The 26,697-nt window shown below is 43.5% G+C and overlaps 1 protein-coding gene across 31 annotated transcripts in view; it reads left to right on the forward strand.

Annotated features, from left to right (window-relative positions):
- Positions 1-26,697, forward strand: part of CLASP2 (cytoplasmic linker associated protein 2) — a 1,832,463-nt gene that overhangs the window by 149,359 nt on the left and 1,656,407 nt on the right. For all 31 annotated transcript variants that reach the window (XM_085607571.1, XM_085607579.1, XM_085607573.1 and 28 more), the window contains exon 2: positions 959-1,037. In XM_085607571.1, the coding sequence (XP_085463697.1) occupies positions 959-1,037 (79 nt within the window). The remainder of the gene's footprint in view (positions 1-958; positions 1,038-26,697) is intronic.

The following is a 26,697-nucleotide window of genomic DNA, read 5'->3' on the forward strand; positions in this document are numbered from 1 at the left end:
CATATGTCCAAAGCTTTGGTCAAAACATCAGTCTGTAATTCGATCTTCCTGACTGTTGATCAATATCGTGACAAAGCTCCTACTACTATGCTAGACATTTTTATATACCACACACTCCGTCACGCACTTTAAACTCATCTCCCAGAGTTCGCACCAGAACCAAAAGAATTTCCTCTCGCCCATCTTAGAGACCATATGATAACAAGAAGGTGTTTTTCACACATCTATAATTTCACACTGAGTGCTTGCCCACATGGTCATATCCCAGCCAGAACACAATGGAATAGTGATCTGAGGGACATGTGGAACTCTTGCAAATAAATGTACTGCTGTACCCATCTGGAAACTGTCTCTGTGAACTATAGACATAAACTTGTGCACCTCAAATTAATGCACAGTGAGCATTCTCGTCCTATCTTATTTAGCAATTTTACAATCCACCATCACTTGGTTTTATGTACTGAACCCCTACCGATAATTCAGGTGGAAATCTGAATTAAGAGACATAATTGATATATCTTCAAAGAATACCAAGAGGGCACCTCTGTATATTCATTCTACAGCAGTTAGCCCTGTCTACAATTCATACATATAGTAATACAAACATTCATACATAAGTTTCCAAAGTTATCCCTAATCATTGGGGAATCACACTGCTTCCATATGAGAAGACTCAAGACACATAGTTACTGATCAAACGCTCCCGGGTTGAAGGGTAAGAGGTAAAGTAATTCGGAATGCTTTAGTTAAAAAGAGAGTGCCAGAGCAATATTTGATGAAATGTGGTTAGATTGTCAGCCCCACTTGGTATGTGTCAGTGGGCTTAGAGTAAGGCATTGCCTGCACAACACCCGAACCCTGTAGCAATACAAAAGCCACAACTTCCTTTGTTTCTTCGTGATTTCTGTGTTCCATGTATGAAATTTTAAACATATACTTTGCCTCGTTCTCAATACAGGTGGCATTGCTCGGGTTGGACCTTCTAAATGCCCTCCTGGACAGACTGTCTGACCACTTCAGGCCATATTTAGGAACGGGTAAGTAAATGTGATACGCTTTTCAGATTTTACTGCTTCTACTTGTGGTGTTATTGCAACTTCCCGCCGCTGATTCCTTTGAACTATTGTTGCAGCTGTTTGACTTTTTCCATGATGTTGTTTTTTTAGTTCAATCAGAAAAAAACTTAGCATTTATAAACCAGAGTGCCATAGCACCCAATCACCCCATTTGTTAAAGTGCAGTTTTGGTTAGGTCGCCCCTTGTTTTGTCCACTACAGTCAAACTGTGACCCACAGGATTATTTTGATCGTACATAACTAAGAAGCATAGATATTACTTTGCACTTTTTAATTGTCCTGTCTTCACAGGAACTGTGAGTTCTCTCTGTCTGTGTTCATGGTAATTTATTGTCTGAACGACATTGTTGGGGGGAGGGGGGGACCGGACCGCTACATCAACCCGTATCGGTGATACCTCCACATCAGCCGAATTATTTTAGTCTTTTACACTTTGAGCCATTACCCGTATCCATCAACCACATCTCTAGCATAGGTGTCACTGCATACTTCCAGCCAATAGCTCTATGCTTTTTCAACACCATTGATGTTTTCAGCGTTCTGTCTCACCACAAAAGATTTGTGACTACTGATAAGGAAAACTAAGTTGTATCTGCATACATTTCTTCAAATAGTATTTACATTGTTACATACATAGTAATTTATTCAAACTATACTATTCTAAAAACTCTATTCTATTCTAAATGTAATTATTATTTGTATCTATTAGCTGTTTTGTGATCATGTTTTACTTATTACAGTTCTCAACTACAGGTCTTAATACTTCATGTGGCGTGGTGTTTCATAAGCTCTTAGCACCCCACAGTCAAGCAAGACTGCTTCCAATTTGCTATTCTCTTGCAATGCTTCATGATTGGGTGAATTATTGAGTGAGACTCTCTGTACCACTCTGTCACCTCTTTGTAATTGGTTTAATTACCAATAGCCTCCTTATATGCTAATATAATATATAATATCCTCCATATGCTTCCCAACCTTTCCACAACAGTTTTGTAAGTTAATGATCCAACCAATTATTTCCCCTTAGCGAACATACTTATTTGTGTGACGTTTGGCAATGCATAGTCTTTTCTAGAATGAGATGCATGAGGCAGGGACTAGAAAGAATAATCTTTCGTAGTATGATGCACCAAATTTCTGCCAAACCCAATCTATCAATTTAATCTAACAATGCCACAGAAGATAACCCACGGTCTAGTTGGCAATCTCTGAACTATCGAAATTGCTATCTAATAACTAATTAGATATGCTCATTCATATATCTTGGTCTATATATTGAGTCACTATTCTAAAGAACGTTTTTTTCTGTGTGTTTTTTTTAAAGTCCGTGTTCGGTGCACGTGTGTTACAAAGCAGTACTAACCTGTTTTGCAGTTCTCCTACCCCTCCAGTAAACCTACCCCAGGCTCCTTGCCCCTATAAGGTATATGTAGGAGCATTGAATTTGCTAGCACTGGCTCCCAAAACATTTCTCATGTTTTGCTTGTGTTTAGTGTGTTTCCTGCAGCATGACAGCATAGACTGTTAAATCACGATAGAGGTGCCCAATTTTATGGCATTGATACCCTTCACATTCTAACTCAATATTGTTTAGTCAACCATATTTTAAATACGGAGTAATATTCTCTCCTTACAATGGTTTGTAATGTATGTCAAACCCTCCACACAACTTCTTTTGCCTTGAATCAACCCCCCAATTGGGTTGCAGGTTCTACTGGACAACAATATTGCCATATGGTTCTGTAACAAGCAGAGCAGAGTCCTGCACCCTGTGCCAGGAAGCTCTGTGCCTTTGGAGGTGGCTTGGACAACAAATTATCTTCCTGGTGGCCAATCACCTGGCAGGATCCCTGAATGCCAGAACAGACAAACTGAACAGACATCGTTGGCAAATCATGAGTCCTGTCTACATCAGGATGTGGTGCAGGACATATATGACCTATGGGGAAAGCTCTGGCTTGATTTGTTTCACTGAAGTTGAGAACTCTGAGTGTCAACAGTTTTGCTTGTTGGTGTTTCAGTGAGAGCACATGATAGGAGACACATTTTGGCTATAGTGGAATAAGAGACTCCTGTACGTCTTCACACAGCTACCACACTTACCCCAAGTTCTGAAGAAGAACCACTGGGCTCACTTACTCCTAATTGCCCTGGTCCGAGCCAGGAGTGTGTGGAGCCGTAAATTCATGAACATCAGTCGCCCCATCAGGCTATCACTTTAGCAGGATCTGTGTCTGCAAAAGTACAGGGTCCTTAATCTGAACCATTGCAACTTACACCTCCATGCTTGGAGATTGAGCGGATGCATTTGGGTGCTATTCACTGCATTTTATTGCCCACTAAAGGGGTGGATGTCGCCCTCGCCACCAGACAATATTCATCAAATTCCATCTATGCTGGGACAAGTTTGTAACCCAATGTTCATGGGACACTGATCCCCTATAGTCGAAGCAATTGGACATCCATTTGTTTGCTTTGTATTTAGTCCACCAAGGCCCTGCAGTGGTCAGTGTTTGCTGCACCAACCATCCTTGTTGAAATCATTTGTTTGGATGAGGTGTATTAAAGGTTTGGCACAAATTTCCTCCCATGCCATTTGAGATGCCCCAGTGGGATCTTAATTTAGTCTTTGCTTTCGTCATTTGTACACCCTTTCATCTTAGTTGCTTGCTGCATCTCTTGACCTTGAAAACTGTGTTTCTGGTTGCGATTACGTCTACTCCATTGTGAGTGAATGTCAGTCACTTTCACTGCAGCTACCGTACACCACCTTCTTCCAGACAGATTGATACTGAGGAATCGGGGGTGGCCTTACCGAAATTTGTGGTGTAGGGCAATCAATTACTCTACCAGCATTTTTGATTCCTCTCACCCCTTCAAAGAAGAGGAGAGATTCCAACACCTTTTTTTTATTTATACAGTTTTGCATTTTACATTGATCATATCAAAGAATCAAGTGGATGATCAGCTTTTTGTGTTATCTGGAGCAAATCAAGGGAGGGCTGTGGAAAAGAGGACCCTGTCGAGATGGCTAGTCCTCTGTATCAGGACCTACGATGCAGCGGCAAAGAAGTAACCGGAAGGTCCAAGAGCGCTTTTCACTAGAATCAAGGACTCTAGCACGGCTTTAGCATGAGGGATGCCTGTTCTTGATAATCTGCCAAGGTGTGACATGAGTGTTGGTGCACACAAATGCCTACTGCCTCGACAGCCCCAACCGGTGGGAAGCACACTTTGTCACTTAAGTATAGAAGACTTTTTGTTTGAGTCCACTCTACATCCTGGCCGTAATGCTTTGGTATCGTGTTTTATGTTGAAGAATCTGTGATTAGAAGTAGCCATCAGAAGAACAAGTTACTTAGTCTATTAATGCTCTTTCTGGTGATACAGTGTCTAACTGCAGATTCTTCAACGCTTTCCCACCTCCTCATTCTGTGGAGTAGCCTCTTTTCACTTCTAGAAAGGTCCAAAGTTAGTGATCTGCACACTGTTACCAACAATTGATCATGCTTCATGTTTGAGGGTGCAGAAAGACAATAAACTGATTTCAACAGGTATGCCTGGCATTTATGTGGATCCTCCCTTTAACTTCTGGAGCTGAATAGACTCAGAGCGTAGCAACACCATGCACTTATCGGCAAACAGAGGCACAGCTGGAAAAGTCCCCGCATCCGGTCTTGCGCCCAGGGATAGTCTTAATGTGAGGAATTCACAATTAAGAGTGTCTTCCAGAAAGAGCGTTTGGGAAGGTCATTTAACGTATTTGTTTTTTCCTTTGTATTCAGTTTTCCCATCTTGAAAGGTCCGCTTTAGGCCACGATTCCCGTCACCTTTACACTTTTCAGTCTGAGTTCCAGTGGTGTACCACGTTGATGTGAAAATCTGCACAGGCGTGTCCTACACTTTACTTCCGTGGCCAGGCTAATTTAGTTTTTGGCAAAAGTGATGATTTTCATCTCTTAGTTGCCGTAAACCATGGTCTAATAATTTCCGCAACACATACAACTCAAAATGTGTAACTCATGGTAACATAAATATGCATGTCTGAAACGTGGAGTGTCAAGTATCATCTGTTAAATCTGTTTTATGTTTGTCATTCTTTCTTTTTAGTTACTTAGCAGTGCTTGTGTCTGGGTCTCAAAAATTTGCACCTGCTTGTTGTTTTTTGTTTGTTTTGTCCTGAGAAGATTCCCTGGTAGCAAATAATGTATATCATGTGCAAGCCTTTGTTGAAAGATAAATGGCTGGAAGTCAGAAGTTCAACTCATGTGCACAAAGGAAGTGCAGACTCTAAGGGTAGTGTTAAATGGGGAATTGTTGTGAGTGCGGTTTCTTGTGAGGAGTTTTAGTCTCATTTCCTCAGGATGGGGAAGCAGGAGCTTGTATTTCGTCACTGCTCATAGTGGCAATACACAATATTCTGTAGTTTCTATATTAATGAAATAGACCAGCAGCTGTTAGACACCACAGCATATTGCAGACTAGAGCAGAATCCTTTAAGAGACATTGCAATTTGAGTAGAACAGCGATTGCAGCAGTGGAATGAACGATGTTTGATTTCAGGCCTGGAATAGAGCTACATTTACAATCTTGCTCCCACCGCACCATGCATATACATTCTATCAAAAGTACATAAACCTGACCCTTTCCTACCAGGTAGCCCTTTCTTTCCTACCATAGGTTCCTAAACAGGGAGTCACACAGACTCATTCCTGCAACCTATGGTTTCAAATCTCCCATCATTCATATAAGATACAAAAGATTTTCTGAACAAACTCCTTGATATCGAACGGCATGAGGAACATATTTTTTTCACTCTAGATATATGCTCCCTATCTACATCCATAATGAAGGATAAAGGTCTCGCAGCTATCAGCAAGTTTCTTTTAAGGATGCGACCCTCTTACAAACATTCTAACATATTATTGGAAATGATCTACTATATGCTGGTTAATAATGTTTTTATACACAATGGGCAGTGGCACCGACATAAGAGTAACCCTGGGCGTAGTCCGCGAAGTAGCACTTCGCGAAGCTACGCAAAGTGCACTTCGCACTACACGAGCTACGCGTAGCACTTCGCGAACTGCGTAGTACCTTGTTCGCACTGTGCAAGATGTCGTTTTCAATGATTGCACAGTGCGGACAAGCAACTGGCACTGTGCAATCATTGAAAATGGCATCTTGCACAGTGCGAGCTGTAGTTTTCTGCTGCTCGAGTAGATTTTTACTCGAGCGGCAGCTTTCTCAACGCGAACTGGTAGTTTCTCATCGCGAGCGGTCGCGAGCATACGCGACCACTCGCAATGAGAAACCTGACCTCCTCGCGTTGGGAATCTCGCCATGAGGTTTATTTTCCATGCTCGCGATCGCCAACTTGATGTTGCTGATCGCGAACAAGGAAAAAGTCTCGCCGGGATGTCATTTTGCTTGCTCGCGGTCGCCAACTTGACGTTGAGGACCGCGAGCAAGCAAAAAATGACCGCAGCACTACGCAACACTACGCTACGCGTGTTCGCACTGTGCTACGTGCAATTCGCGTAGTGCGAAGTAGCGCGAACTACGCAAACTACGCGAGCGTAGCGTAGTGCTTTGCCCAGGCTTACATAAAAGGAGGAGCCATGGGTTCCAAATTCTCACCTTCTTATGCCAATCTTTACGTGGGTTGGTCCATCCAGTTACACATTTAGAAATCCTGTGCACCAATTCAATGAACACATTCTATATTGGAGCGGGTACATAGATAACGTTTTTATGATCTTGACAGGAGATACAAAGTCACTCTACCAGTTTTTCACACATCTCAACGAAAATCTATGACATTAATTTCCCACATCAGCATAGTAAAACATAGCTTGAATACCTGGATGTCATACTCTATGCAGACAGTGGTATCATTTGGTCAAGAATCTACAGCAGACCCATGGCCTATAATTTATTATTGCTTGCTGTTAGTTCACATCTCAGATCTCTAATGCATGCCATAACCCTGGGGGAAATGACAGGTCTTTGAAGAAACTCTAGCAATGATCAGGTCTTTGGGGAAGAGCTATCGATCCTAGATAAAATTTTCATCATGTGGTATGCCGCGAAGACTACAGAATCCGCTAAAAAGACAATTATGACAGCGAATAGAAAAGTTATGTTACTGTTTAACCCTAGAAAAAACCGACCAGATGAGATTCTCCACACTCATTACACCTTACAGTAGGCTAAACAGCCATGTATATAGCACACTCGGCATACACTGGCACCTATTAGAGGCTGACAATAATATTTCACGTATCATTCCAAAGAGACCCATCATGATAAATTAGAGAGGAGAACTATAAGAAATCTGGTTTGCCAAAGCTTTCTTGCTACACAGAAAAGCGATCAGTCACAAACTTGGTTACCCAAACTGCCAACAGTTTTTTTTCTTATGTCATTGTACTTCTTACCCATACGCTTTAACTGTAATATAAAATATGTTGTTTACCTTATTGTATGTTCATGCAACCTTATTTATTTGGGCAGTACTGCCCCCTTAAAGAGAAAGTACATGAAAATGTCAGAGCAGTCCGCAATATGGATCTATACTACCCTTTTTCTAAACACTTCGCATCATGCCATAACCAACAAGATGCTCTGCAGCTGTGATTCCATACTATAGAGTTGGCATAAATCCACCCAAGAGGGGGCAACCATACCCTACACCTGCATCACCTGGAGGCGACCTGGATCACAAAGGTAAGAGCTGTGAACTTTGGCCTCAATCAAGACAGAGAACTACATTTCTTTGTAACAGACTGTTCGAACTGGGGGTCTCTAGTTGGCAGAGGTAGGTACCTTTGACCAAATAGGGACCCTTGCTTCTAAGTCAGGGAAGGGGGATTACACTACTTGATAACCCCTGCTCACCCCCTTGGTAGCTTGGCACGAGCAGACCGGCTTATCTCAGAGGCAGTGTGTTAAGCATTTGTGAACACATACAGTAATACAGTGAAAACACTACAGATGGACACCACACAGGTTTTTATAAAAATAAGTATTCTTTATATAGACTTAAAACAAGACCACAAACGACAAAACTCCACAATACTGACTCAAAATTGACTTAAAGATGGTAGAATTAGCTTTGTTCAAGTTGTTGGTAAATGCAACACAGTTCTCACAAAGGTACCTGGATGCGTAACGCAAAATAAACAAAAGGCTCACAGCGTTGGAGATGCGGCGGTTCCTTGCTTCGGGGGAGATGATGCATCGTGCCTCAATGCTTGCCCAGAGTAGGGGATGCTTCTTGATCCTTACCGGAGAGGAGGTGATGCGTAGATTCCCGTGCTGTAGCCCGGTTGCGTTGCGGCATGGTGGCACCTCGATGCGATGCGATAATCCAATGCGATAAGATGGCGCCCTTGATGCGACGACGTTGAGACGATGCGACACGCCCTGGCAGCCTTGTGGTGACTCTGTACTTTGGAGCCGTGACAGGCCCTGCGACACGCTTCTCCGATGATGCGACGGCGACCCTCACGTTTGCGACGCGCTTCTCCGGCGATGTGACAGCAGACAGCTGCGACGAAGACACGCTTCTGGGAGATGCGGCACGCTTCTCCGGCGGTGCGATGACTACAGCTGTGGCAGCGGCACGCTTCTTTTCATTGCGTCGCGCTTCCAGCTCCCAGCGACACGCTGGTTTCTGCAGATAGAATTCCCAGCAAGTAAATTCAGAGGGGAGCTGGTGGTGAAGTCTGTTGTCCCTGAGACTTCATCAGGAGGCAAGCACAAGTTCAAGCCTTGGAGAAATATTCTGCAAGATGATGAAAGTTCTGTAAAAAGTTCCTTCTCCTCTCCTTGGCAATGAAGACACCACTGCAGGCCAACCCAACAACACAGCACACTGACAGGGAGGCAGTCCAATTTCTACAGCTTCCTTTGGTTCTTCTCCTTGGCAAAGGTTTCTTCTTGTTGTTCCAGAAGTGATATAAAGTCTTGGGGTTTGGGTCCCCATATGTATACTACTTTTCTCTCTGTTCTCTGAAGGCAGAAAGGCCTTTGCCTAGTCCAAACCAGTTCTGGTCAGTCCTGGAGCTCTTTGTTTACCTGACTCCTTCTTTCCTTTCAGAGTGCAGGGCAGAGACATCAGACACACCACAGGAGGTGGAGCCAGCATTGTGGAGGGAAAGCACAGCCCTATTCAGGTCCCAGGTGCAACTCCTCCCACCCATCTACATGCAGTTCTTCCTATTCAGCACTGTGCTGAGTCACCCTCTCCCCTGGAATCCCCATCCCCTGTCACTCACAGAACCAGACACACAATACACAACCTAGCAGAGGCAGGTTTGAATGGTTAGACAAGAAAATACCTACTTTCTAAAAGTGGTATTTTCAAACACAGAATGTTAAAACCAACTTCACTAAAAGATGTATTTTATCATTCTGAGTTCAGGCATGCTAAATTAGAATTTCTACCATGTTCCCTGAGTCAGTTAGAATTATAAGATGTAATAATCAAACTGCCCATGCTGGCCTATGGAGAACAGGTAGCCTTGCAATAGTGAAAAACGAAAATGACTGTAATTCACTATTAGGACATGCCACACACACACTAGGGCATGTCCTACCTTATACTTACAATGCACCCTGCCCTTGGGCCTACCATAGGGGTGTCTGATATGAAGATAAGGGAAGGTTTAGGGACTGGCAAGTGGGTGCACTTGCCCAGTCAGCATGGCAGTACCAGACTGCACATAGGCTCTGCAATGGCAGACCTGAGACACACTTTACAAGCTGCTTCTGTGGGTGGCACAACCAGTGCTGCAAGCCCACCAGCAGCATTTGATTTACAAGCCCTGGGCACACATGGTGCACTGTACTAGGGTCTTACAAGTAAATCAAATAACCCAATCATGGAGTCACTAATGTATAAATCAATTTAGCATAGCGAGCACTTGCACTGTGCACTGAATAGCAGTGGCACAGTGCCCAAAGCATCTAAACCAGCAAAACCTATCAAAAACAGAGGAGGCAATCAGGAAAAAATGGAAGGTAGACTCATGCCAATGGTACCAGGTCTAACACAGACAAAATCTCTTCACTTTAATCCCTATTGCAAAAATGTAACATGATGGCAGTAATTTGTTTCTCAAGACGTAGCAATTCAAAACAATTTCTACTATGCTGTTTCGACTCATCCTTGGATTATAACTATTGTTGCAATGTTCATTGTTTTGGAATCTTGCTGTACATACAGTTTACGGATTGGATGCTCCTATGTTTAGCAATTTTCAGTTGAGTCTTTGCATGTTGATGCGTGTCTCTCAACCTTTCTTAAAAACCTGTTTCACCATTTAATCTGTTTATTTGTAAGTGCTGTACACTATTACTAATATGGTTTGTTGTTTCTAACACGTACATGCCTTTTCAAGTGTGCTTTGGAACTTTACCTGCACCTTCCCTCTTAGCTTGTTTTTAGCCTTTTTATAGTATTTAACAGATCTCATGTCACACCTTGCAAAATAGTTTTTTTTCCATTCCTTTTTGTGTTCTGGTCCTGCAGTCTTTTTCATAGATTTCAACCTCCCCCTCCCTTTTGACTTTTTCAGTCAACATGGCTGCCGTAAATGCACCTAGCGCATCTGCTCCGCTCCCCAGCATGGCCACTTGCTTCGGTCCTCTTTATATGGACTTGCTTCTTCTTCCTCACAATGCATTATTTACCACGTCCGATTTCCATGCTGTCTCATTGAAACCACACACAATATTCTGAACACACACAGGTCAGTTTTTATTCAAGTTGGACCTTTTCCTTTTGTATCTCCAGGCCTACTGGACATATCACAGTCCCAATCTTCTGGTGTATACCAACTTTCTGGAGCAGAGAAAGCCATAGAATTTGGGACTAACTATAGTCATTTACTGATTTGAACACGAGTTATAAGCCTCTCCTCCCCTATTTGAGTGGTTAGTATCTCTCCCCAACTACCTTTATTGGTGAATACACCAATACATTTTCCATCCCGTCATTAATGGCTATACTTTTTGTCCCCCCCCCCTTCCCCCCCCCCTTCCAATCCCACTTGTTTTTGACCATTACCTACTTTCTTCGAAGATACTATTGCCATGGATGCACCAGTCTAGGAAATCTACTCTATTTATGCTGACCTCATTATTTCCTACGACAATTGCTATCCAGATCCTCTTTTGGTATCCCTCTTGTGAGTAGCACTTCTTGTCTCATACTTGAATTTCAACTTGTTTTATCAGCCTGACAGTTTCTTTGGCGGCCCTCCCTTCATTCTTCCTTTATTTTTATCCTCCTCAGCTACACTAGCTATCTCTCACCTCAATATTTAATACTTCCATTCTCAAGGTACGTCGATCTTGCCCTTTCTATTACCATTACTCAATTTTGAAACACTTGGAACGACACATGGTGTTGTAAATTTGTATTAGAATTGTGTTTTGATATCACTAATGAGGAACTTCACATAAAGACCCGTGAATAGTATGCAATGCCTACTTTTCCAAATGCCCGTTCTAATTTGAGAGTGCATGGGGTACTGGCCCCTCTTCCATAAAAACACACCAAGTTAGCACACATTTGAGACCGTGAACACAGGTTTGTGGGATACCTTAATCTTAATTTGTATATTTAATGGCCATTCAACATTACCTGGCGCAAACACTTCTGTTATGATATGTAAGTGGCCAATGGGGACAACTATTGTATTGCTACATTTTGCTATATGGCATACCAGTCATACATAGTTGTAACTACAATTTTTAATATGTTTGTTCACAACCTTGAGGTAGTCCGATGGGAAGAAGCATGTTTTGGCTGTATGGATAACTTGCTATCCTTAGTTGCATTTTGCATCAATACAAATGCGTCTCCAAGAAGATCTTGTCAACCTTAGCCTTTTTATACCTAACATAAGAACGCTCCTCCTTTGCTACAGTTGTTTATCTTTTGAAAGCTGAGGGTCATGCGGCTGTCAGGTTGGATGACATTTTTAGTTAACGGCGGGGGTTGCCATTGTGGTAGCACCATTTCTCATCTGAACTGACTGGTGAGATCAGAATACACCCACACTGTTATTGTTGGATGTGCAGCAAGTTTTTTCACAGCTGTCCTAGTGTTGCTCTTTTCCCTACATAACCAGTGCACACCCTATCAGAACAGAAAAATATTCATAATAGATCACATCGCAACTTGCAAAGTAAAAGGCTTTAGAAAGCACTTCAGGGAAAATAGCAAGAAAGTATTCAAGATAAGGGATCAGCTGTTTTGACATGGTAATCACTGGCACTGAAGGGAGCTATTTTGTGTGCATAGTGCTCCTTGTGAAAGAGCAGAATGCGGTCACTCACAACGAAGTTAGCCCATCGCTGGAGTGGGCTGACCCATTGCCCCATGCAGTATACTGTGATGGTAGGAAGAAATGTAAATGACGCAACAGAATAGTGGACGAAGAAAGCTAGCTGAAAGCCCTCAGAAAGTATAGTATATCAAATTTTACTAAAAACAAAATGTCTTAGCCAACACCAAACCTCAAAATATAATACAGGGAGAATATACCAGAATAAATGGTGTAGCTTTAGCAAATGTAATCAATCCATCACATCAGACTTATAAACAAATCACATTTTGCATCGCATATGAAATCACGTGACAGAAAAAAATATTTCCTCACTTATTAACAATGTCAGCTTCTTTCTAGGCTTAATCCTCTCGTTTGGCTCACACATCAGCAAAACTTGAAAAAACAGCCAGTGAATTTCACCAACCTAAAAAGAAAATCAAACATTTAATCTCCAATGATCACTTCAAAATTACTACTCATGCCATGATTATTTAGAGGCTTGACTTTGGAAAGGCTGTTTTATCTTGTTTTACCACAACCACCTCTTCCCATATAGAAAGCGGGTTGCCACTCAGTATCCAGTCTGTTAGCATCAAGAAATTAGGATTGCACACCACCTATACTAAGATGTACCCTGGCTACCCGTTAAAGCCATAATTAAATTAAAGATTTGCTCCTTGTCATTAAAAGCTATGCTTTGAAAAACCACCCTATTTAACAGACTTCATTTGATATAGGGAGGACAAAGAGGACTCAGAAGTAAAAGATCAGTACTCCTGTAAATCATCAACTTTAAATTCTCCCTTATACACAAACTAGGTTTTTGTGGTGCACCAGCATCATGCTGACTGGTTGAATAATCCAACCAACTTATTGTCATTCATAAATCCTATAAAAACTTGCCCATTTTGACTACCTGAACTAGAATAAAATAGCCAAACTGTGAAATCAAAATCTTTGATGCCACTGTTTTATCCCTACTGATGTTTTCTGTTATGTTCATTTGTATCGCGACTGTAAATCTGTGAGAAGCACACTAATATATTTTTGTGCTGTATCAGTATATAAAATGAATAAAATTGATGAGGATGCTTTGCAGGATAAATGCTGAATATTTATAGTGAGGCCAGTACAAGTTAGATCAACTGCCTGCCACTTCTGTGGCATTATGTACTGGCCTTTCCCCATTGCCTCTCCATTCCACTCCTCCCCAAAAGCCTCTCTAGATTAAACTGCCGTTTAAATTTGAAATGGCAAAATTGTGGCTTCTCTTGAAGACATTGTACCAGCTGACATCGATTTGTAACAATTTTCTGTCTTTAGAGGTTAAACCTATAGACCATCTCTAGTAATGCCTCTCTTTGGGAAGAAGGAAAAAGGGGTATATGAAATGTTTCTGGGAAAAGGCCCTCTGACTGCCTTGATGATATTGGCAACTGTTGCCTAGTTTTAAATATCCCTTAAGCACCCTGTTCGTGTTACAGTGCTGCCGAACTGCCTGGTAGCTAGTCTAGATTGACTTTGATGCTGATCCATGGAAGAAATGAGGGTGACTGTCTCAGTTCTCGTCCCACTTTTTCCTGTCCTGAACAATATGGAGATGCATCTTCTCTTAATTTATAACAATTTTAAATGGTCTTTCTACCACTTACCTGACTTTTTAGAATGGAGTTAAAGCTGATTTGTCATTGGTGCTAAAAGGACTAGATTATGGAAATAATTTCTATTTTGGCTTATCTAGTTGTAGGCACTCAAGAAATGTGTTGAACATTTCTCTGGCCCTGGTTTCTGTGCATGCTTAAGAGTGTGGTTAGTGGTCTATTGCTCTGTACTGCTCATAAATACTACTACCTGATTTTTCTTATGTTCATAAAGAATTAATTACAGATTTACTAACCTGGCATACCTTTTGTTGTGCTTAAACATGGAATATACTGCATACCTGATGTAGAGGTATGGTTTGACATTGGTTTCCGCTCAAGGGACAGATGTTGGGAACTGCACTTGGATATGACATAGAATTATGTAGAATTATGTCAACAGTCGAAAACTCCTTGTTCCCCTGTAGTTTTCTAGGCACGCTACCAGCACAGCATCAATAGGCCAGAGCAGTAGGGGCAGTACGCTTTAGAGAAGGATTGTAAGGGCATTTGTAGGTGATTATGGAGGACAGCAGGCTATTGCTGAACAGCTATTTCCCTACGCTATGCTGATTTAGTTTTTTTCTTACTTTATCATAGTGTGCACAGTTGACTTGCTTGCTGCCTTTAGTATCTGCTTTCCCTCAGCATATTCTGGAAGACATAGATAATATTATTTTACCTACCCCTATTGTGACTTGCACTATTGCCTTTACTGCTTAAGATTGCTAACACATACTGCAGCCTTTCTTGATGTGCTGAGGCATAATGTCAGTGATGTCTCAGTTTTACTGTTTAAAACTATTGCATGAAGGGTGCAGAGTATTGCAGACCTTAAAAGCAGCAGGGTACTGTAGCTGCTTCGTTCCCTCGCTTTGTTGATTTAAATGCCTCAGGTACTACTGAAAAAGCAGGCTCACTACTTTCTCAGTTATCAAGGACTCAAGATACTAGACTTCTACCTATTGTCAGGAGGGGTTTCTATTATGAAAGTATTTCTGCACTTGCCCCTTCAGAAGCATTTCAGTAGAGTACTCATTGCTTACTTGTATTTTTTAAATACATTTAGGCGTGATTCACAAAGGTAAAGTTAGACGAAAAGTCTTTAGTTTTAGTATACTTACTACTAGTACAAATACTTGTAGTAAAGTTACTAGTAGTAACTTTCCTTTGTGAATACCAAAAAGTAGTAAAGTTAGACTTTTGGTCTAACTTTACCTTTGTGAATTGTCCCCTAGGTTGCTGAATTTTGTCATTTGTCATTTCTATATTGAAATGGATAATTTTTTCATAGATCAGGTTTTCATTGAGTCTGGACGAATTTGTTTTGCCCTCTCGTTTAAAATATTTCAAGTTTATTAAAACAAATTTGATCTCAGTTGAGATCAGCAATTCAAAACCTCCTAGATAAATACAACTACATCAACTATAATCTGTAACTTATACATCTATATTAAAACTACACTAGAAAGCATTTAAATAATTTGAAAAGAGTAACATGCATGTTGGTTTTGTGGTGTCTATAAAATTGATAATGTCATTGAACTTAGTTATTGTACTTTCTATATAGCGGATTTAAAATATGCTTCCGTGGTTCTGCTTTTGCCTGGCAGACGATTAACATGTTTCAGATATTGCTTAGCACCCTGTTCAAGATCACACAATGTGGGGTCTGTTTTTTATGGTCAGTCCAAACACCTGTGTATGCCGATAATGAAATAGTAGCTAACCTTAACTAAAGTATTAGTTTACAAACACTATGTTCTAGGGATACATATTTTTGAGCTGGATTATAATATACCATCCATGGAAAAACCTTAAATAGTTTCAATTTCTTTCAGTGGTCTTTGTCCAGAGTGTATCTTAAACTTGGGACAGCGTTTTTCAAAAATACTTTTAATTATCCAGGGGTCCATGATTGTTGACACTGAATTTTCCACTATAATCTTTTGAGTGCCATTTGTAAATTTACAGTAAAAATATAGTTTGTTTTGAGATGCCCTTGGTTTCATGATTTAATAACTCTCTTAGAGATCACTGGATGCATGAATTACGCAGCAAACCTAATAAATTATTTTAGAAACGGCTTAGACATATGTACTATCCAAACTAAAATTCCAGCCTCAGTGCCTGCACTTCCTAACTTAATGCTGAAAATTTCTGAAAAATCCTGTCCTCAAATAAATTCAGAAAAGAAACTTTTCCTATGGACTTGTACTCCTTTGCACGAGACAAAGTAGATGGAATTTTTACTTTATAAGTGCACAACAGATACCAAAACCTTATTTTCTCCCCCTAAGCACTGGGACCAGCTATGGAGAGACATCCCTAACAGTTTTAAAGCGAGGAAGAGGAAGGCAGAAAGGTCAGAAGGTCCAGTGGGAGGATATCAACCAACGAGTGACCTGCAGCATGTCCCGAGATGGAGAACTAGGCAGCAGCAGGGACTTAATTTGATCATGAATTTAAGTAGTGCTGAACTCACCTTGGCACAATAGAAGGTATTATCAAAAGGCTTAGGTTTTGTCCCCACAAACCAGGTGGACTCCTTTAAATTGAAATGGGAATTAGCTGGGTTCTTTCTGAACATACACCTTACAGTGTTTTTTAAGGGAAAGAAGGTACAGTAAATGAAGACTGAGATACAGGGCTTAGGAATAAGTCAACCTTTGTTTCTACACCGGGGCAATTACCACCGAAGGTGGGGGGTTTTAAGCAAGCTTTTTTTAAGAGAGTTAGATCAGCTAGAAGCGCTTAACAGAGACAGTACTTTTTTCAATCTGACCACTACAGAAAGAAAAACCTTGCAAGAACTGAGAGATGATTCGACAATAGTTATAAAATCCGCAGACAAAGGCGGTGCTATTGTCATCCAAGGAAAACAAGCATACAAGGATGAATGTTTCCGCCTGCTAAGTGACAGGAGGAATTACACTATCCTTGATAGGGATCCAACTGATGATCTAAATTTGGAAATTAATACCCATGTAGGAGAGGCTGTATCACATGGCTGGATTAGCCAAAAGGAAGCTTTGTTTCTATGTAACCAACACCCAACGGTACCATACTTCTATACCCTACCAAAAGTGCATAATCCTACTCGCCCACCACCAGGCCGCGCTATAGTTTCAAGGACAAACTCATTGCTAGAAACTCTCTCTAAATTTTGTGATGTCTATCTCCGTCCCATAGTGCAGAAAATGCTGGCGTACTTGAAAGATACACGTGAGGTACTTAACCTCATCAAGGAACTAGGATTTGACCCTGCCAACGAACTATTGATTGGAGTTGATATAGAGTCATTGTATACCAATATCCCCCAGAGAGAGACCCTGAGGGTGATTGAGAGTTCACTGTGCACAGCAAAATGGGATTATCAAACACCAAGAGCTTTCATTCTATGCTTGATGGAAATAGCCCTCACAAAAAACTTTTTTCAATATGAGGATACTTTCTGTTTACAAGTCCATGGAACATGCATGGGGAGTTAGTTTGCGCCGAGCTTGGCCTCTCTATATGTCTCACACTTTAAAGGAGAAAATATCTACTCACAGAATAACCCTATCTTCAACCAGATAATGGTGTGGAGAAGATATATAGATGATGTGTTGTGAATTTGGAATGGAAACAAATCAACAGCAGACAGATTTTTGACATGGCTAAATGCGAGAAACCCTTTTTTGTTCTTCACTGGATCGATGACAAATGATTCTTTGGCATTCCTAGATCTCAACATCAAGGCTGCAAATGGGAGTCTTGTGAGCAGTGTGTTCCACAAGCCAACAGATAGGAACAACCTCCTCTCATTCAAGAGCTTCCACATTTGTTCCCTTAGGGAGAACCTCCCTTACGGACAGTTCCTGCGTCTGCGTAGGAACTGTTCAGAATTGACTGAGTTCAATAAAGAGGCAGAGTTACTGAGTACGAAGCTCCGTGAGAAAGACTACCCTTAACGAGTGAGCAAGAGGGCCCGGAAACTAGCTAAAAATAACAACAGAGATGCTCTACTAGAGACACATCAGAGAGAGCAGGAGGAGAGAAGTATATGTGTCGCTACATTTAACACCACGTCTAATCAAATGAAGATTGTACAAAACAATTGGCGCATATTGACTTCTAATGGATTTAATCAGCCATCCCCTCTGTTCTCCTTTAAGAAAAGTGGGAGCATAAAGGATATGGTGGTCCAAACTAGATCTCGGACCCCGAAACCCATGGAGTCAGGCATAGAGAACCTCTAGAATCTACCGCCTGTGATGGGTCATTATGCATGCGGGTATTGTAAAGCTTGCCCAGTCACACTGAATGGGAGGAGTGTAGATATTGGCCTACGACATCATGGGAATTGAGGGAACACACTACCTGTAATTCATAAAATGTAAATTATTTGTTGAAATGCCCTCGCAACATAAAATATGTGGGCATGACTACCCGCCGAGTCAAAGTCCGCATATTGGAACACATTAGTAACATACGTTGTGGCAGAACCAATACTAAACTCACAACTAACTACAAAGAGATGGGACACACTGAGAAGAATTTAGTTTGGGGGTGCGTGACTAGCAGCCAATGGAGATGGCTGTCATCTAATTGCGCTGCGCTAGCCGACCGCGTGCAAGCCCACAATATCCGGCGTGGGTGTCCTAGCGGTGCCTTAAGATCCAGTGGCTGTTCACTGGAGAACGAGCGAGAGGAGGACGGAGGGAGCGGCCGGCGGAGGCAAGATGGCACCTCCCGGTAGCGCCTGAGATGCGAGGGACCCATCGGTCCGACTGCGGAGCTGTGAGTTGGGCAGCCGCACACGTGAATAGATAACCCGTGAGTCAATCGAGGCACTGGAGATTTGTTTAAGCCTATGCGCGTTGTGGAAAGTGCGGGAGGCGCCCGCAGCAGACCCGCTAAGCAGGAAAACATCCAGGCAAGTGAAGACACTGCCGGAGGACACTGCACGTCCCTGAGGCCCCGGCTGACTGATACACAGGCATAATCTGCAGTGAACGCAGGGGGCCTACGGAGCTCCCGCTGGGGCCGGCACTGCAGCGCTGCTAATTTGAAGGCCTGGAAGTGGGTGACTGTGAGACCCCCCCCCCCCCCCCCCCTCCCCCCTCCTCTGCATCCACAGGTGGGGAGCCCAAAAAAGTTATGGGGGCAGCAGTCTGCTTTGGGGCCCATAAGCGCGCCTGAGAATTCAGCCAGTGGCTGGGGCAACAGCACGGACAATAGAGAGTACGTTTGGTCCATGGACTAGAGGATAACAATCCACCACTGGTGCCAGTGAGATGTGTGGGGCCCGTGGCAGTGAAGCGACGCACGTAAAGGAGAGAGCAACTCCTGGGAGGTGAAAGCGGAGACCCATGCGCGCCGGCAGCGGGAGGCCCACCGGTGACTGCAGGAAATACTAGTGGAAAGCCAGCAGACCCAGCCATGGGTCGAAATAAAGTAATGGGGCCCAGCCAAGCCAACCACATTGATAAGTACACAGTGGCCATGGGACGCGACAAGGGTGCGACAGGAGGGGGCTCGCAGGAGGAACCGGACACCCAGAACCCGGACGCCTCCCTGAAGGACATCCTGAGGGTGATTTGAGATTTGAAGGGTACCCTGGAGCCGAAACCAGACTTTGTCACCGAGGAGGTGAACTTACTACGCGTAGACCTATGGACAATCTCCGAGAAGGTGTCCTCGGCGGAGGTGGGAATTGGGGGCCTGCAGGCTAAAACCAAACGCCTCGAGGACCAAGTGGCCACCCTTACCAAGAACCAGTCAGACCTCTATGCCCGACTCGAGGACCAGGAGGGAAGGGCCCGACGCAATAACATTTGCGTCGTGGGTGTGCCGGAGGGAATGGAGGGGCAGTCCATGGACCTGTTCTTGGAAGATCTGATTCTAAACCACCTGAAGCCCAAACGTTTATCAAAATTCTTTACTATAGAACGTGCACACCGGGTGGCAGGCCCAGACCGGGGGCGCCCCCACGCATGATCATCGCCCCCATCCTGAACTTTAGGGACAGGGATGCCATCTTACAAGCGGCAAGTGTGCATGGAGACCTTCAGCACGAGAACGCCACCATCCGTTTCTTCCCGGACTTCACGCTCCATGTACAGAGACAGAGGAGGTCCTTCGATGTCATCAAAAGAGCACTGTGGGAGCAGCAAGTAAAGTAGATGATGCTTTACCCAGCCAGACTCAAAATAATTGATGGGGAAAACATATTTCTTTGACTCTCCAGCGGAGGCCAGCGACTGGCTGGAGGGATGGCGCACGATGGGTCGCAAAGGAGGGCATAACCGAACGGCAGCGGACAATGGCTGTGATGAAACTGTGCAGGCGGCAGAGAAGACATCCGATGGCCTGGGGCAGCGGCAGCGGGCAGATAAGTGATCTGTGGGACCCTTCTTGTGGCACCGGAACTGTTCTACCTTTTACTGTAAATGTCCAAAGACATATTCTGGGGCCTGACAATGGGGTTGAGAGAAAGGGACACAATGGCTCTAGGGACCTGTGTGACTTAACAGACGCATGAGGCATATGCCCTCCCCAGCCTTTCATTCTAATCGCTTTTCTAATTATAGAGCCGGACAGCCTGGGCAGCGTGTTAAGTGTGGAGGCTCTGCATTACTCTGCTTGGGCTTGTTATTATTCGATTATCAGACATATAATACTTCATGCTGGAGGCTAGCCCACGGCTCCTCATGAAGGTTTCTTTCTACACTGTTTGGGCGACGGGCACTCTCCATGTTGGGGAGGTGATAGGTTTTGGGCTCACCGAGCAGGGTTGGAGAGACGGGGGAGTTGGATTTATTGTTTGATATGTTTGAGAAGAATGAGAACCATGCTCAAGACCAAGAGATTCAGCAGAAACAGGAGAAGTGCAGGAACAAAAATTGGGGTGGTGGGGGGGACGCTCACATATTGTATACTTCGTAAACAGCCATGGGTGACCTAGCTACAATGCAGATATGGACCTGGAATGTGAACGGTCTGGGAAACCAAATTAAATGCACACTAGTCATGCAGCATATCAAGAGGCATTCCCCAGATGTAGTTTTGATCCAGGAATCGCACCTGAGAGGAAATAAGTGTAAGGCACTAGATCGTTTTGGATACAAAATGGTAGCCCACTCCGGATTCTCACTGGGGGCTCGGGGAGTGGGGATCCTGGTGCGCAACATGCTGCCACTAGTCATCACAGGAACCTGGGCGGATGATGCCGGCTGCCTCGTTGCTGCGGCTGAAAAATGGGAGGGGCGCCTGATCGTGCTGTGCTCTTGCTACATACCCCCAGGTCTTCATGCAGTAATTTTTCCAAAGCTCAGTTCATTCCTCACTGACCTCCCAATGGGCACGCTCCTGATAGGTGGGGACACGAATGCAGTCATGAACCCAGCACTGGATCGTTCTGGACCCTCTGTGCGTCGTCAGGGGATAGTAGACTTGTGGCGGGAACCCAACCCTCTAGCACGACAGTACAAGTCCTATTTCGCACACCATGACTCCTTCTCTAGAATCGATCACACGCAACGACAAGGTGGGCGACTTCCGTAACCCTGAACACAAAGCAAGGGGCATCTCGGACCACTCTCCGGTGTGTGTCACCCTTATAGGTCTATCCCTAGACAGAGCTACCTACCCGAGAATCGACCCCTGGCGCCTGGAGACTCAGAGCTTAGAGACAAACTGCGAGAGGACTCCGAACTCTATTTTAAAGAAAATAAAGGGTCAGTAGACTCTCATATCACCCTGTGGGAGGCCTACAAGACAGTTCTATGGGGTCAGGCACAGGCGCTGACCGGAGCCCAGAAAAAAGAGGAATCCCAGCAAATCCGGTCACTCGAGCAAGAAATTAACCATATGGAAGGGGAAGCGGCAACGCAGATGAGTGCAGACCAGCGTCAAGAGCTGGCACTGAGACAAAAGGTTCTGGCAGATAGTGAGGCTCAGGCATATGCGATAGCGACGCAACACCGCTTGTATGATGTAAGGGATAAGGCCCTGAAGCTTCTAGCGTGGTTGGAGAGACGAGATAGGGAGAGATCGTGAGTAACTGGGGCAAGGGATGTAACCGGGACACTCTGCACTACAAGTAATGAAATAGCAGAAGCCTTTGCCAAACATTTTGAGGGCGTTTGTGCCAGTGTGCACCATGTCGGATGAAGACTGTTCAGAGTTCCTAATGGACTTTGCCTTGCCTACGCTGTCGAGGGAGACACGTGAATGCCTTGAGGCAGACCTTATGGAGGAGGAACTGAGTGAGGCCTTGGGTTCCTTGATATCAGAGAAAGCACCGGGCCCAAATGAGCTCCCAGTGGAGATTTATAAGGGGCAGGTCTCGATTATAATATCCCCACTTCAAAGCATGTTGATGGAGGCGCGCGAGCAGGGGCAACTCCCGTCAGACCAGCGCGCGGCCACGATAGTGGTGATATACAATGATGGGAACCGCCAGAGCAGTGTAGCTCCTACCGCCCTATATACCTTATCAACGTTGAGGCAAAGGTTTTGGCCAAAGCCTTGGCGGATAGGCTGGTGTCCTTCATTACAGAATTGGTCCATGTAGACCAATCGGGTTTCATGCCCTTCAGAAACACCCAACACAATCTTCGAAGGCTCTATGGAGTACTTCACATGACCGCTAAATACACCCCAGTGCTGCCTCTGGTGGGTCTGCCGCATGGCGACCCCCCAGTATGTCTTTACTATTGAGCAACTGGCCTCCTGGACGGGGGCAGGGCTAAATACTGTTGGAGATTGTTTCTTGGACAAGTCTCTAATTCCCTTCGATGGCCTAGTAGAAGACTGTGGTCTACCCCCAGGTCAGTTCCTGCATTATGAAGCCCTGACTTGTACCTTTGCGCAGTTGTGGGGGGTGGGTAGAAGCGAACCGGAAACGCACCCAGTGCTTCACGCCTTGTTCACGCTTGGAACAGCGAGGCACCTTGTGAAATGGTTTTACGTGGCACTCCAGGAGGCCTCTGTGCACTCCTTGACCAAACTACGTGCTAAATGGGACAAGATTGGGGGTAAGGTGTTAACAGACGCAGAATGGCGAAGGGTCTTGTACTATCCAGAGAAAAAAATCTCAAAACACACGTCTCAAATATATACAGTTCAATTACACACACATGGCTTACATGACCCCACATCGCCTTAACGTGATGGAGGGGAGGTTCGTTCTTTCCCCAGGTGCTCGCATCCGTACGCACACTGTATGCATCTGATATAGGAGTGTGGCGTCCTGCTGCCTTTCTGGGAGGCAGTCCTGAGTAAGTTGGCAGAGGTACTAGGTAGAGAGTTAGCTCTCACAATACAGACGTGCATTTTGGGTCTTTTTCCTAGACCACCGACACGTAAGGTGGGGAACAGACTCATAGACTTAGCGCTGGTGCTGGCGAAACGCCGTATTGCAATGGAATGGAAATCTACCAGGGGGCCTCAGTTTGTGACCTGGACCTGGACCTAGTGATCTCTATATATAAAACTAAAAACAGCGCTCCGTCCAGTGTGTTGGTCTGCGCCTGGACGTCTTCAGCGGCCCTATGATGAAGCATGCCACTGCATAGTTGGTGAGGGCAGTATTAAGAAAACTTTCTCTTTTCCTTCTCTTTGTTTCTCGTTTTATTAATATGAAAGACTTTAGATAAAAAAAGGGAGTAGTAACCTTAAGATTCCAAATTAGGTTTACACAATTGGCCCTGTTTTTTGTAGTCCTTCTCTCTTTAGTGAGTTTAAGATACTGGAAGAAAAGTCAGAGAAGGCTCATTCCCTGGTCTCTCTTTTGTGATTTTGACTTTTAAAAGTATCACACAAGAGTCTGCCTACAAAGTGATGACACGATGGTAGGATACCCCTCTTCGTCTCCAGAAAATGTTCCCCACTTCTATGGCACTGTGTTGGCGATGTAGGGCAGACACGTGGTCTTTCATTCACATATGGTGGTCCTGCCCACTCCTGATGATCTTTTGGAAAGAGGTGCTGAGCCACATCAAGGATGTAATAGGGTTTCCCATTCCTAGGGTGGTGGTCCTGGGACTGTGACCCAAGTCTCTTAAGGCCATGACTCACTCAGACTGGGATCCGTCTAATACTTCACATGTTGGGAACAGCAAAACAGATCATCACTCTCCACTGGAAAAAGGCTTTAACCACCCCTGTCCTCGGTGTGGCTTACCCGCCTCTGGCATGTAATGGCGATGGAGCTACCCTCCAGCCGCCTTGTGCAGGCTGAAGCCAAATTCACATGTATCTGGCAATCCCTGGTACATCATCTATCTGAATTAGAACATGCTCGCTCTGTTCCCCTCCCTGACTGCGGGCTCTTCAGCTGTTGATGATTTGCTCCCACGAGGGGGGGGGCTCTCAGAGTGAGGTGGATCAAATAGAAGATTCACTAAGCTCCTGCTGCCCCTCCTCCCCCCATCTATTCTGTGCCTCTACACAAGGTGGGATATCCCCTGGGACCAGAGTTGCGGATCATCTCCAAACACAGCAGAGTAAGCATTGCTCCCTCACAACCCCTCCCCCGGGACTCTTCCCTTCCCCTTTTTATGTTCCCTTCTTTTTAGTTCTTGATTTTCTTCTTTTGTTTTCCTTCTCTTCTTGTGGTTATATGTTTTCTTTTTATATAACGGTTGTACAAGGAGAAGAAAGTGTGATCTCATCTGTGTTATTACATTATCACTAGCTTAACTCCCTTTTTCACGGATAATGCTCATACCTGTTAGTTGGCGAGCCTGGACGGAGCTTAACGGCTGATTGATGAGCATTATTGAAGCAACATAGATTGAAGTGTTTGTAGTCTCATTGCTTGACGCTTATGTTAACATTGTAATCGGTCTTTGATATTGTTGATTGAAAAATTAATAAAAGATTTCAAGCAAAATGTCTTTTCCCTGTTGAGCTGTAAAATGTATTTAATACTATATTCCTTATTTGCTGAAGACTTATTTATTTGCAAAAACATGGAAAAATGTCCTATCCAGGTAGGTCTATCTCCCATCCCATAAGTAGGATCAAAAGGGTTCACAACGCTGCCTACCCTTTAAAGCAGTTACCTTTGTTTAAGAGATGTTAATTCTAATAAAGTTCTTCTTTGTATATGAATATAGATCACTGTATGTAGTCCACTTGTGATTAAGTCAAAGACGACCATGCTGTCTGCATAGATCAGTATGTGAAGAAGGCATAAGGATAATTTAGGGGGAAGGTTCTTACCTGAGAGAATGGAGTTGGTAAGTAATAAAGAAACAAGTAGAAAAGAAGCGGGCCATTATATACCCCTGTTTCAACCAGTTAACTGCTTATCTTTGTTAATCCTTTACTCCCACCCCTCAAGTCTTAGCACCAGGTAGAGGCTTAATTGATATGGTGGAATGGTTAACTTGGTAAGTTTACACCGCAAAGTTGACCTGTCTACCCAATCAAAATTGGTTGAAAAATCAATAAATACAGTAAAGAGAATTGGCAATTTAAACGCCATATTTATCAGTGTTTGCCTTATTGCAATATTATCCATAGCTGAGTGCTTTGGTCTCAAACCAGATTGTTTCTTAAGAATGGTTCCGTTCCTGAAAGTCCAGTTCTGCAGGTGTTGAAGTATACTTCTTGCAGCAAATGATTTTTCCTGTTTCATCAAGCAGGGCAATCTGTCTGTAAGTACTTAGTTTTGTACGAAGTCCTTTCTTATGAAATTGAATTACAGTGCTTCCTGTCTACGATTTTGATATTTGTCACAGTAACCTAATAGCGGATGTAGGAATGAGCCCCATACATCTGAAGGACCTTTCAAAACCAGCACTGGAATTTGGTCTGGGCCCATTGCTTCAGAGGGTCTTGCTCTTTTTATATATCTATTTGTTTACTTGTAGTCTGAAGAATGTCGTCTAAAGTGTGGTTATGATTTCCTTGAAAAACAGAAGAAAAATCCTTTGCATGCGTAGCATAGTTTTCTGCATACAGCTTGGCAATATAGCCTTCACAAACATATGGTGGAATAGAGGCAGTAGCATTTTGTCCCATGGTTCAGTGCTACTAGCCTCCAAAATTGGTTAGAATTTTTACTGAGAGCTGATTGAGGGTTATCCTGCCAATTCTTATAAAAACCTTTTCTTTTCATAGTAATTCAGTACCTTTTACTTTTTTCCATAGGACCTGCATTTCTTTATTCCTAGATGCAGAATACCGCATAAATTGCTTTCTAATAAGTCTGTTGATTTCCATACAAATTATTGTGCCCAATATGTCTTTTGGTAGGATTGCCTTCTTTTCAGATAATTTGCATATCAACTTTAACTTGCTTGTGGCCTCTAGTATCCACTATACATGTTAATAAATTAGATCACCCTCCAGGAACGGTGACAAGTCAGAGAGGGGGTAATCATTGTACTAAAAACAATTTATATTGTGGGTGCTCCAGTGTATACTACCATGGTTTAAATCAATTTCTGGTTGGCCATTACCGACCTCTAAAGACCAATTTGTTGCATAGTCAAGCCGACTCTCAGCCAATACTTAGATGATTTCATGATCACTTGCTTCTGAATATTGCATATTTATTACTAGAATTGTACTGAATAGGTCATAACTGGAGATTACAATGTCTAATATTCATGTAGCTGCAATGCTTCTTATAGTTGG

Source organism: Triturus cristatus, chromosome 5_2 (assembly GCF_964204655.1).
Source record: "Triturus cristatus chromosome 5_2, aTriCri1.1, whole genome shotgun sequence".
Taxonomy (NCBI): domain Eukaryota; kingdom Metazoa; phylum Chordata; class Amphibia; order Caudata; family Salamandridae; genus Triturus; species Triturus cristatus.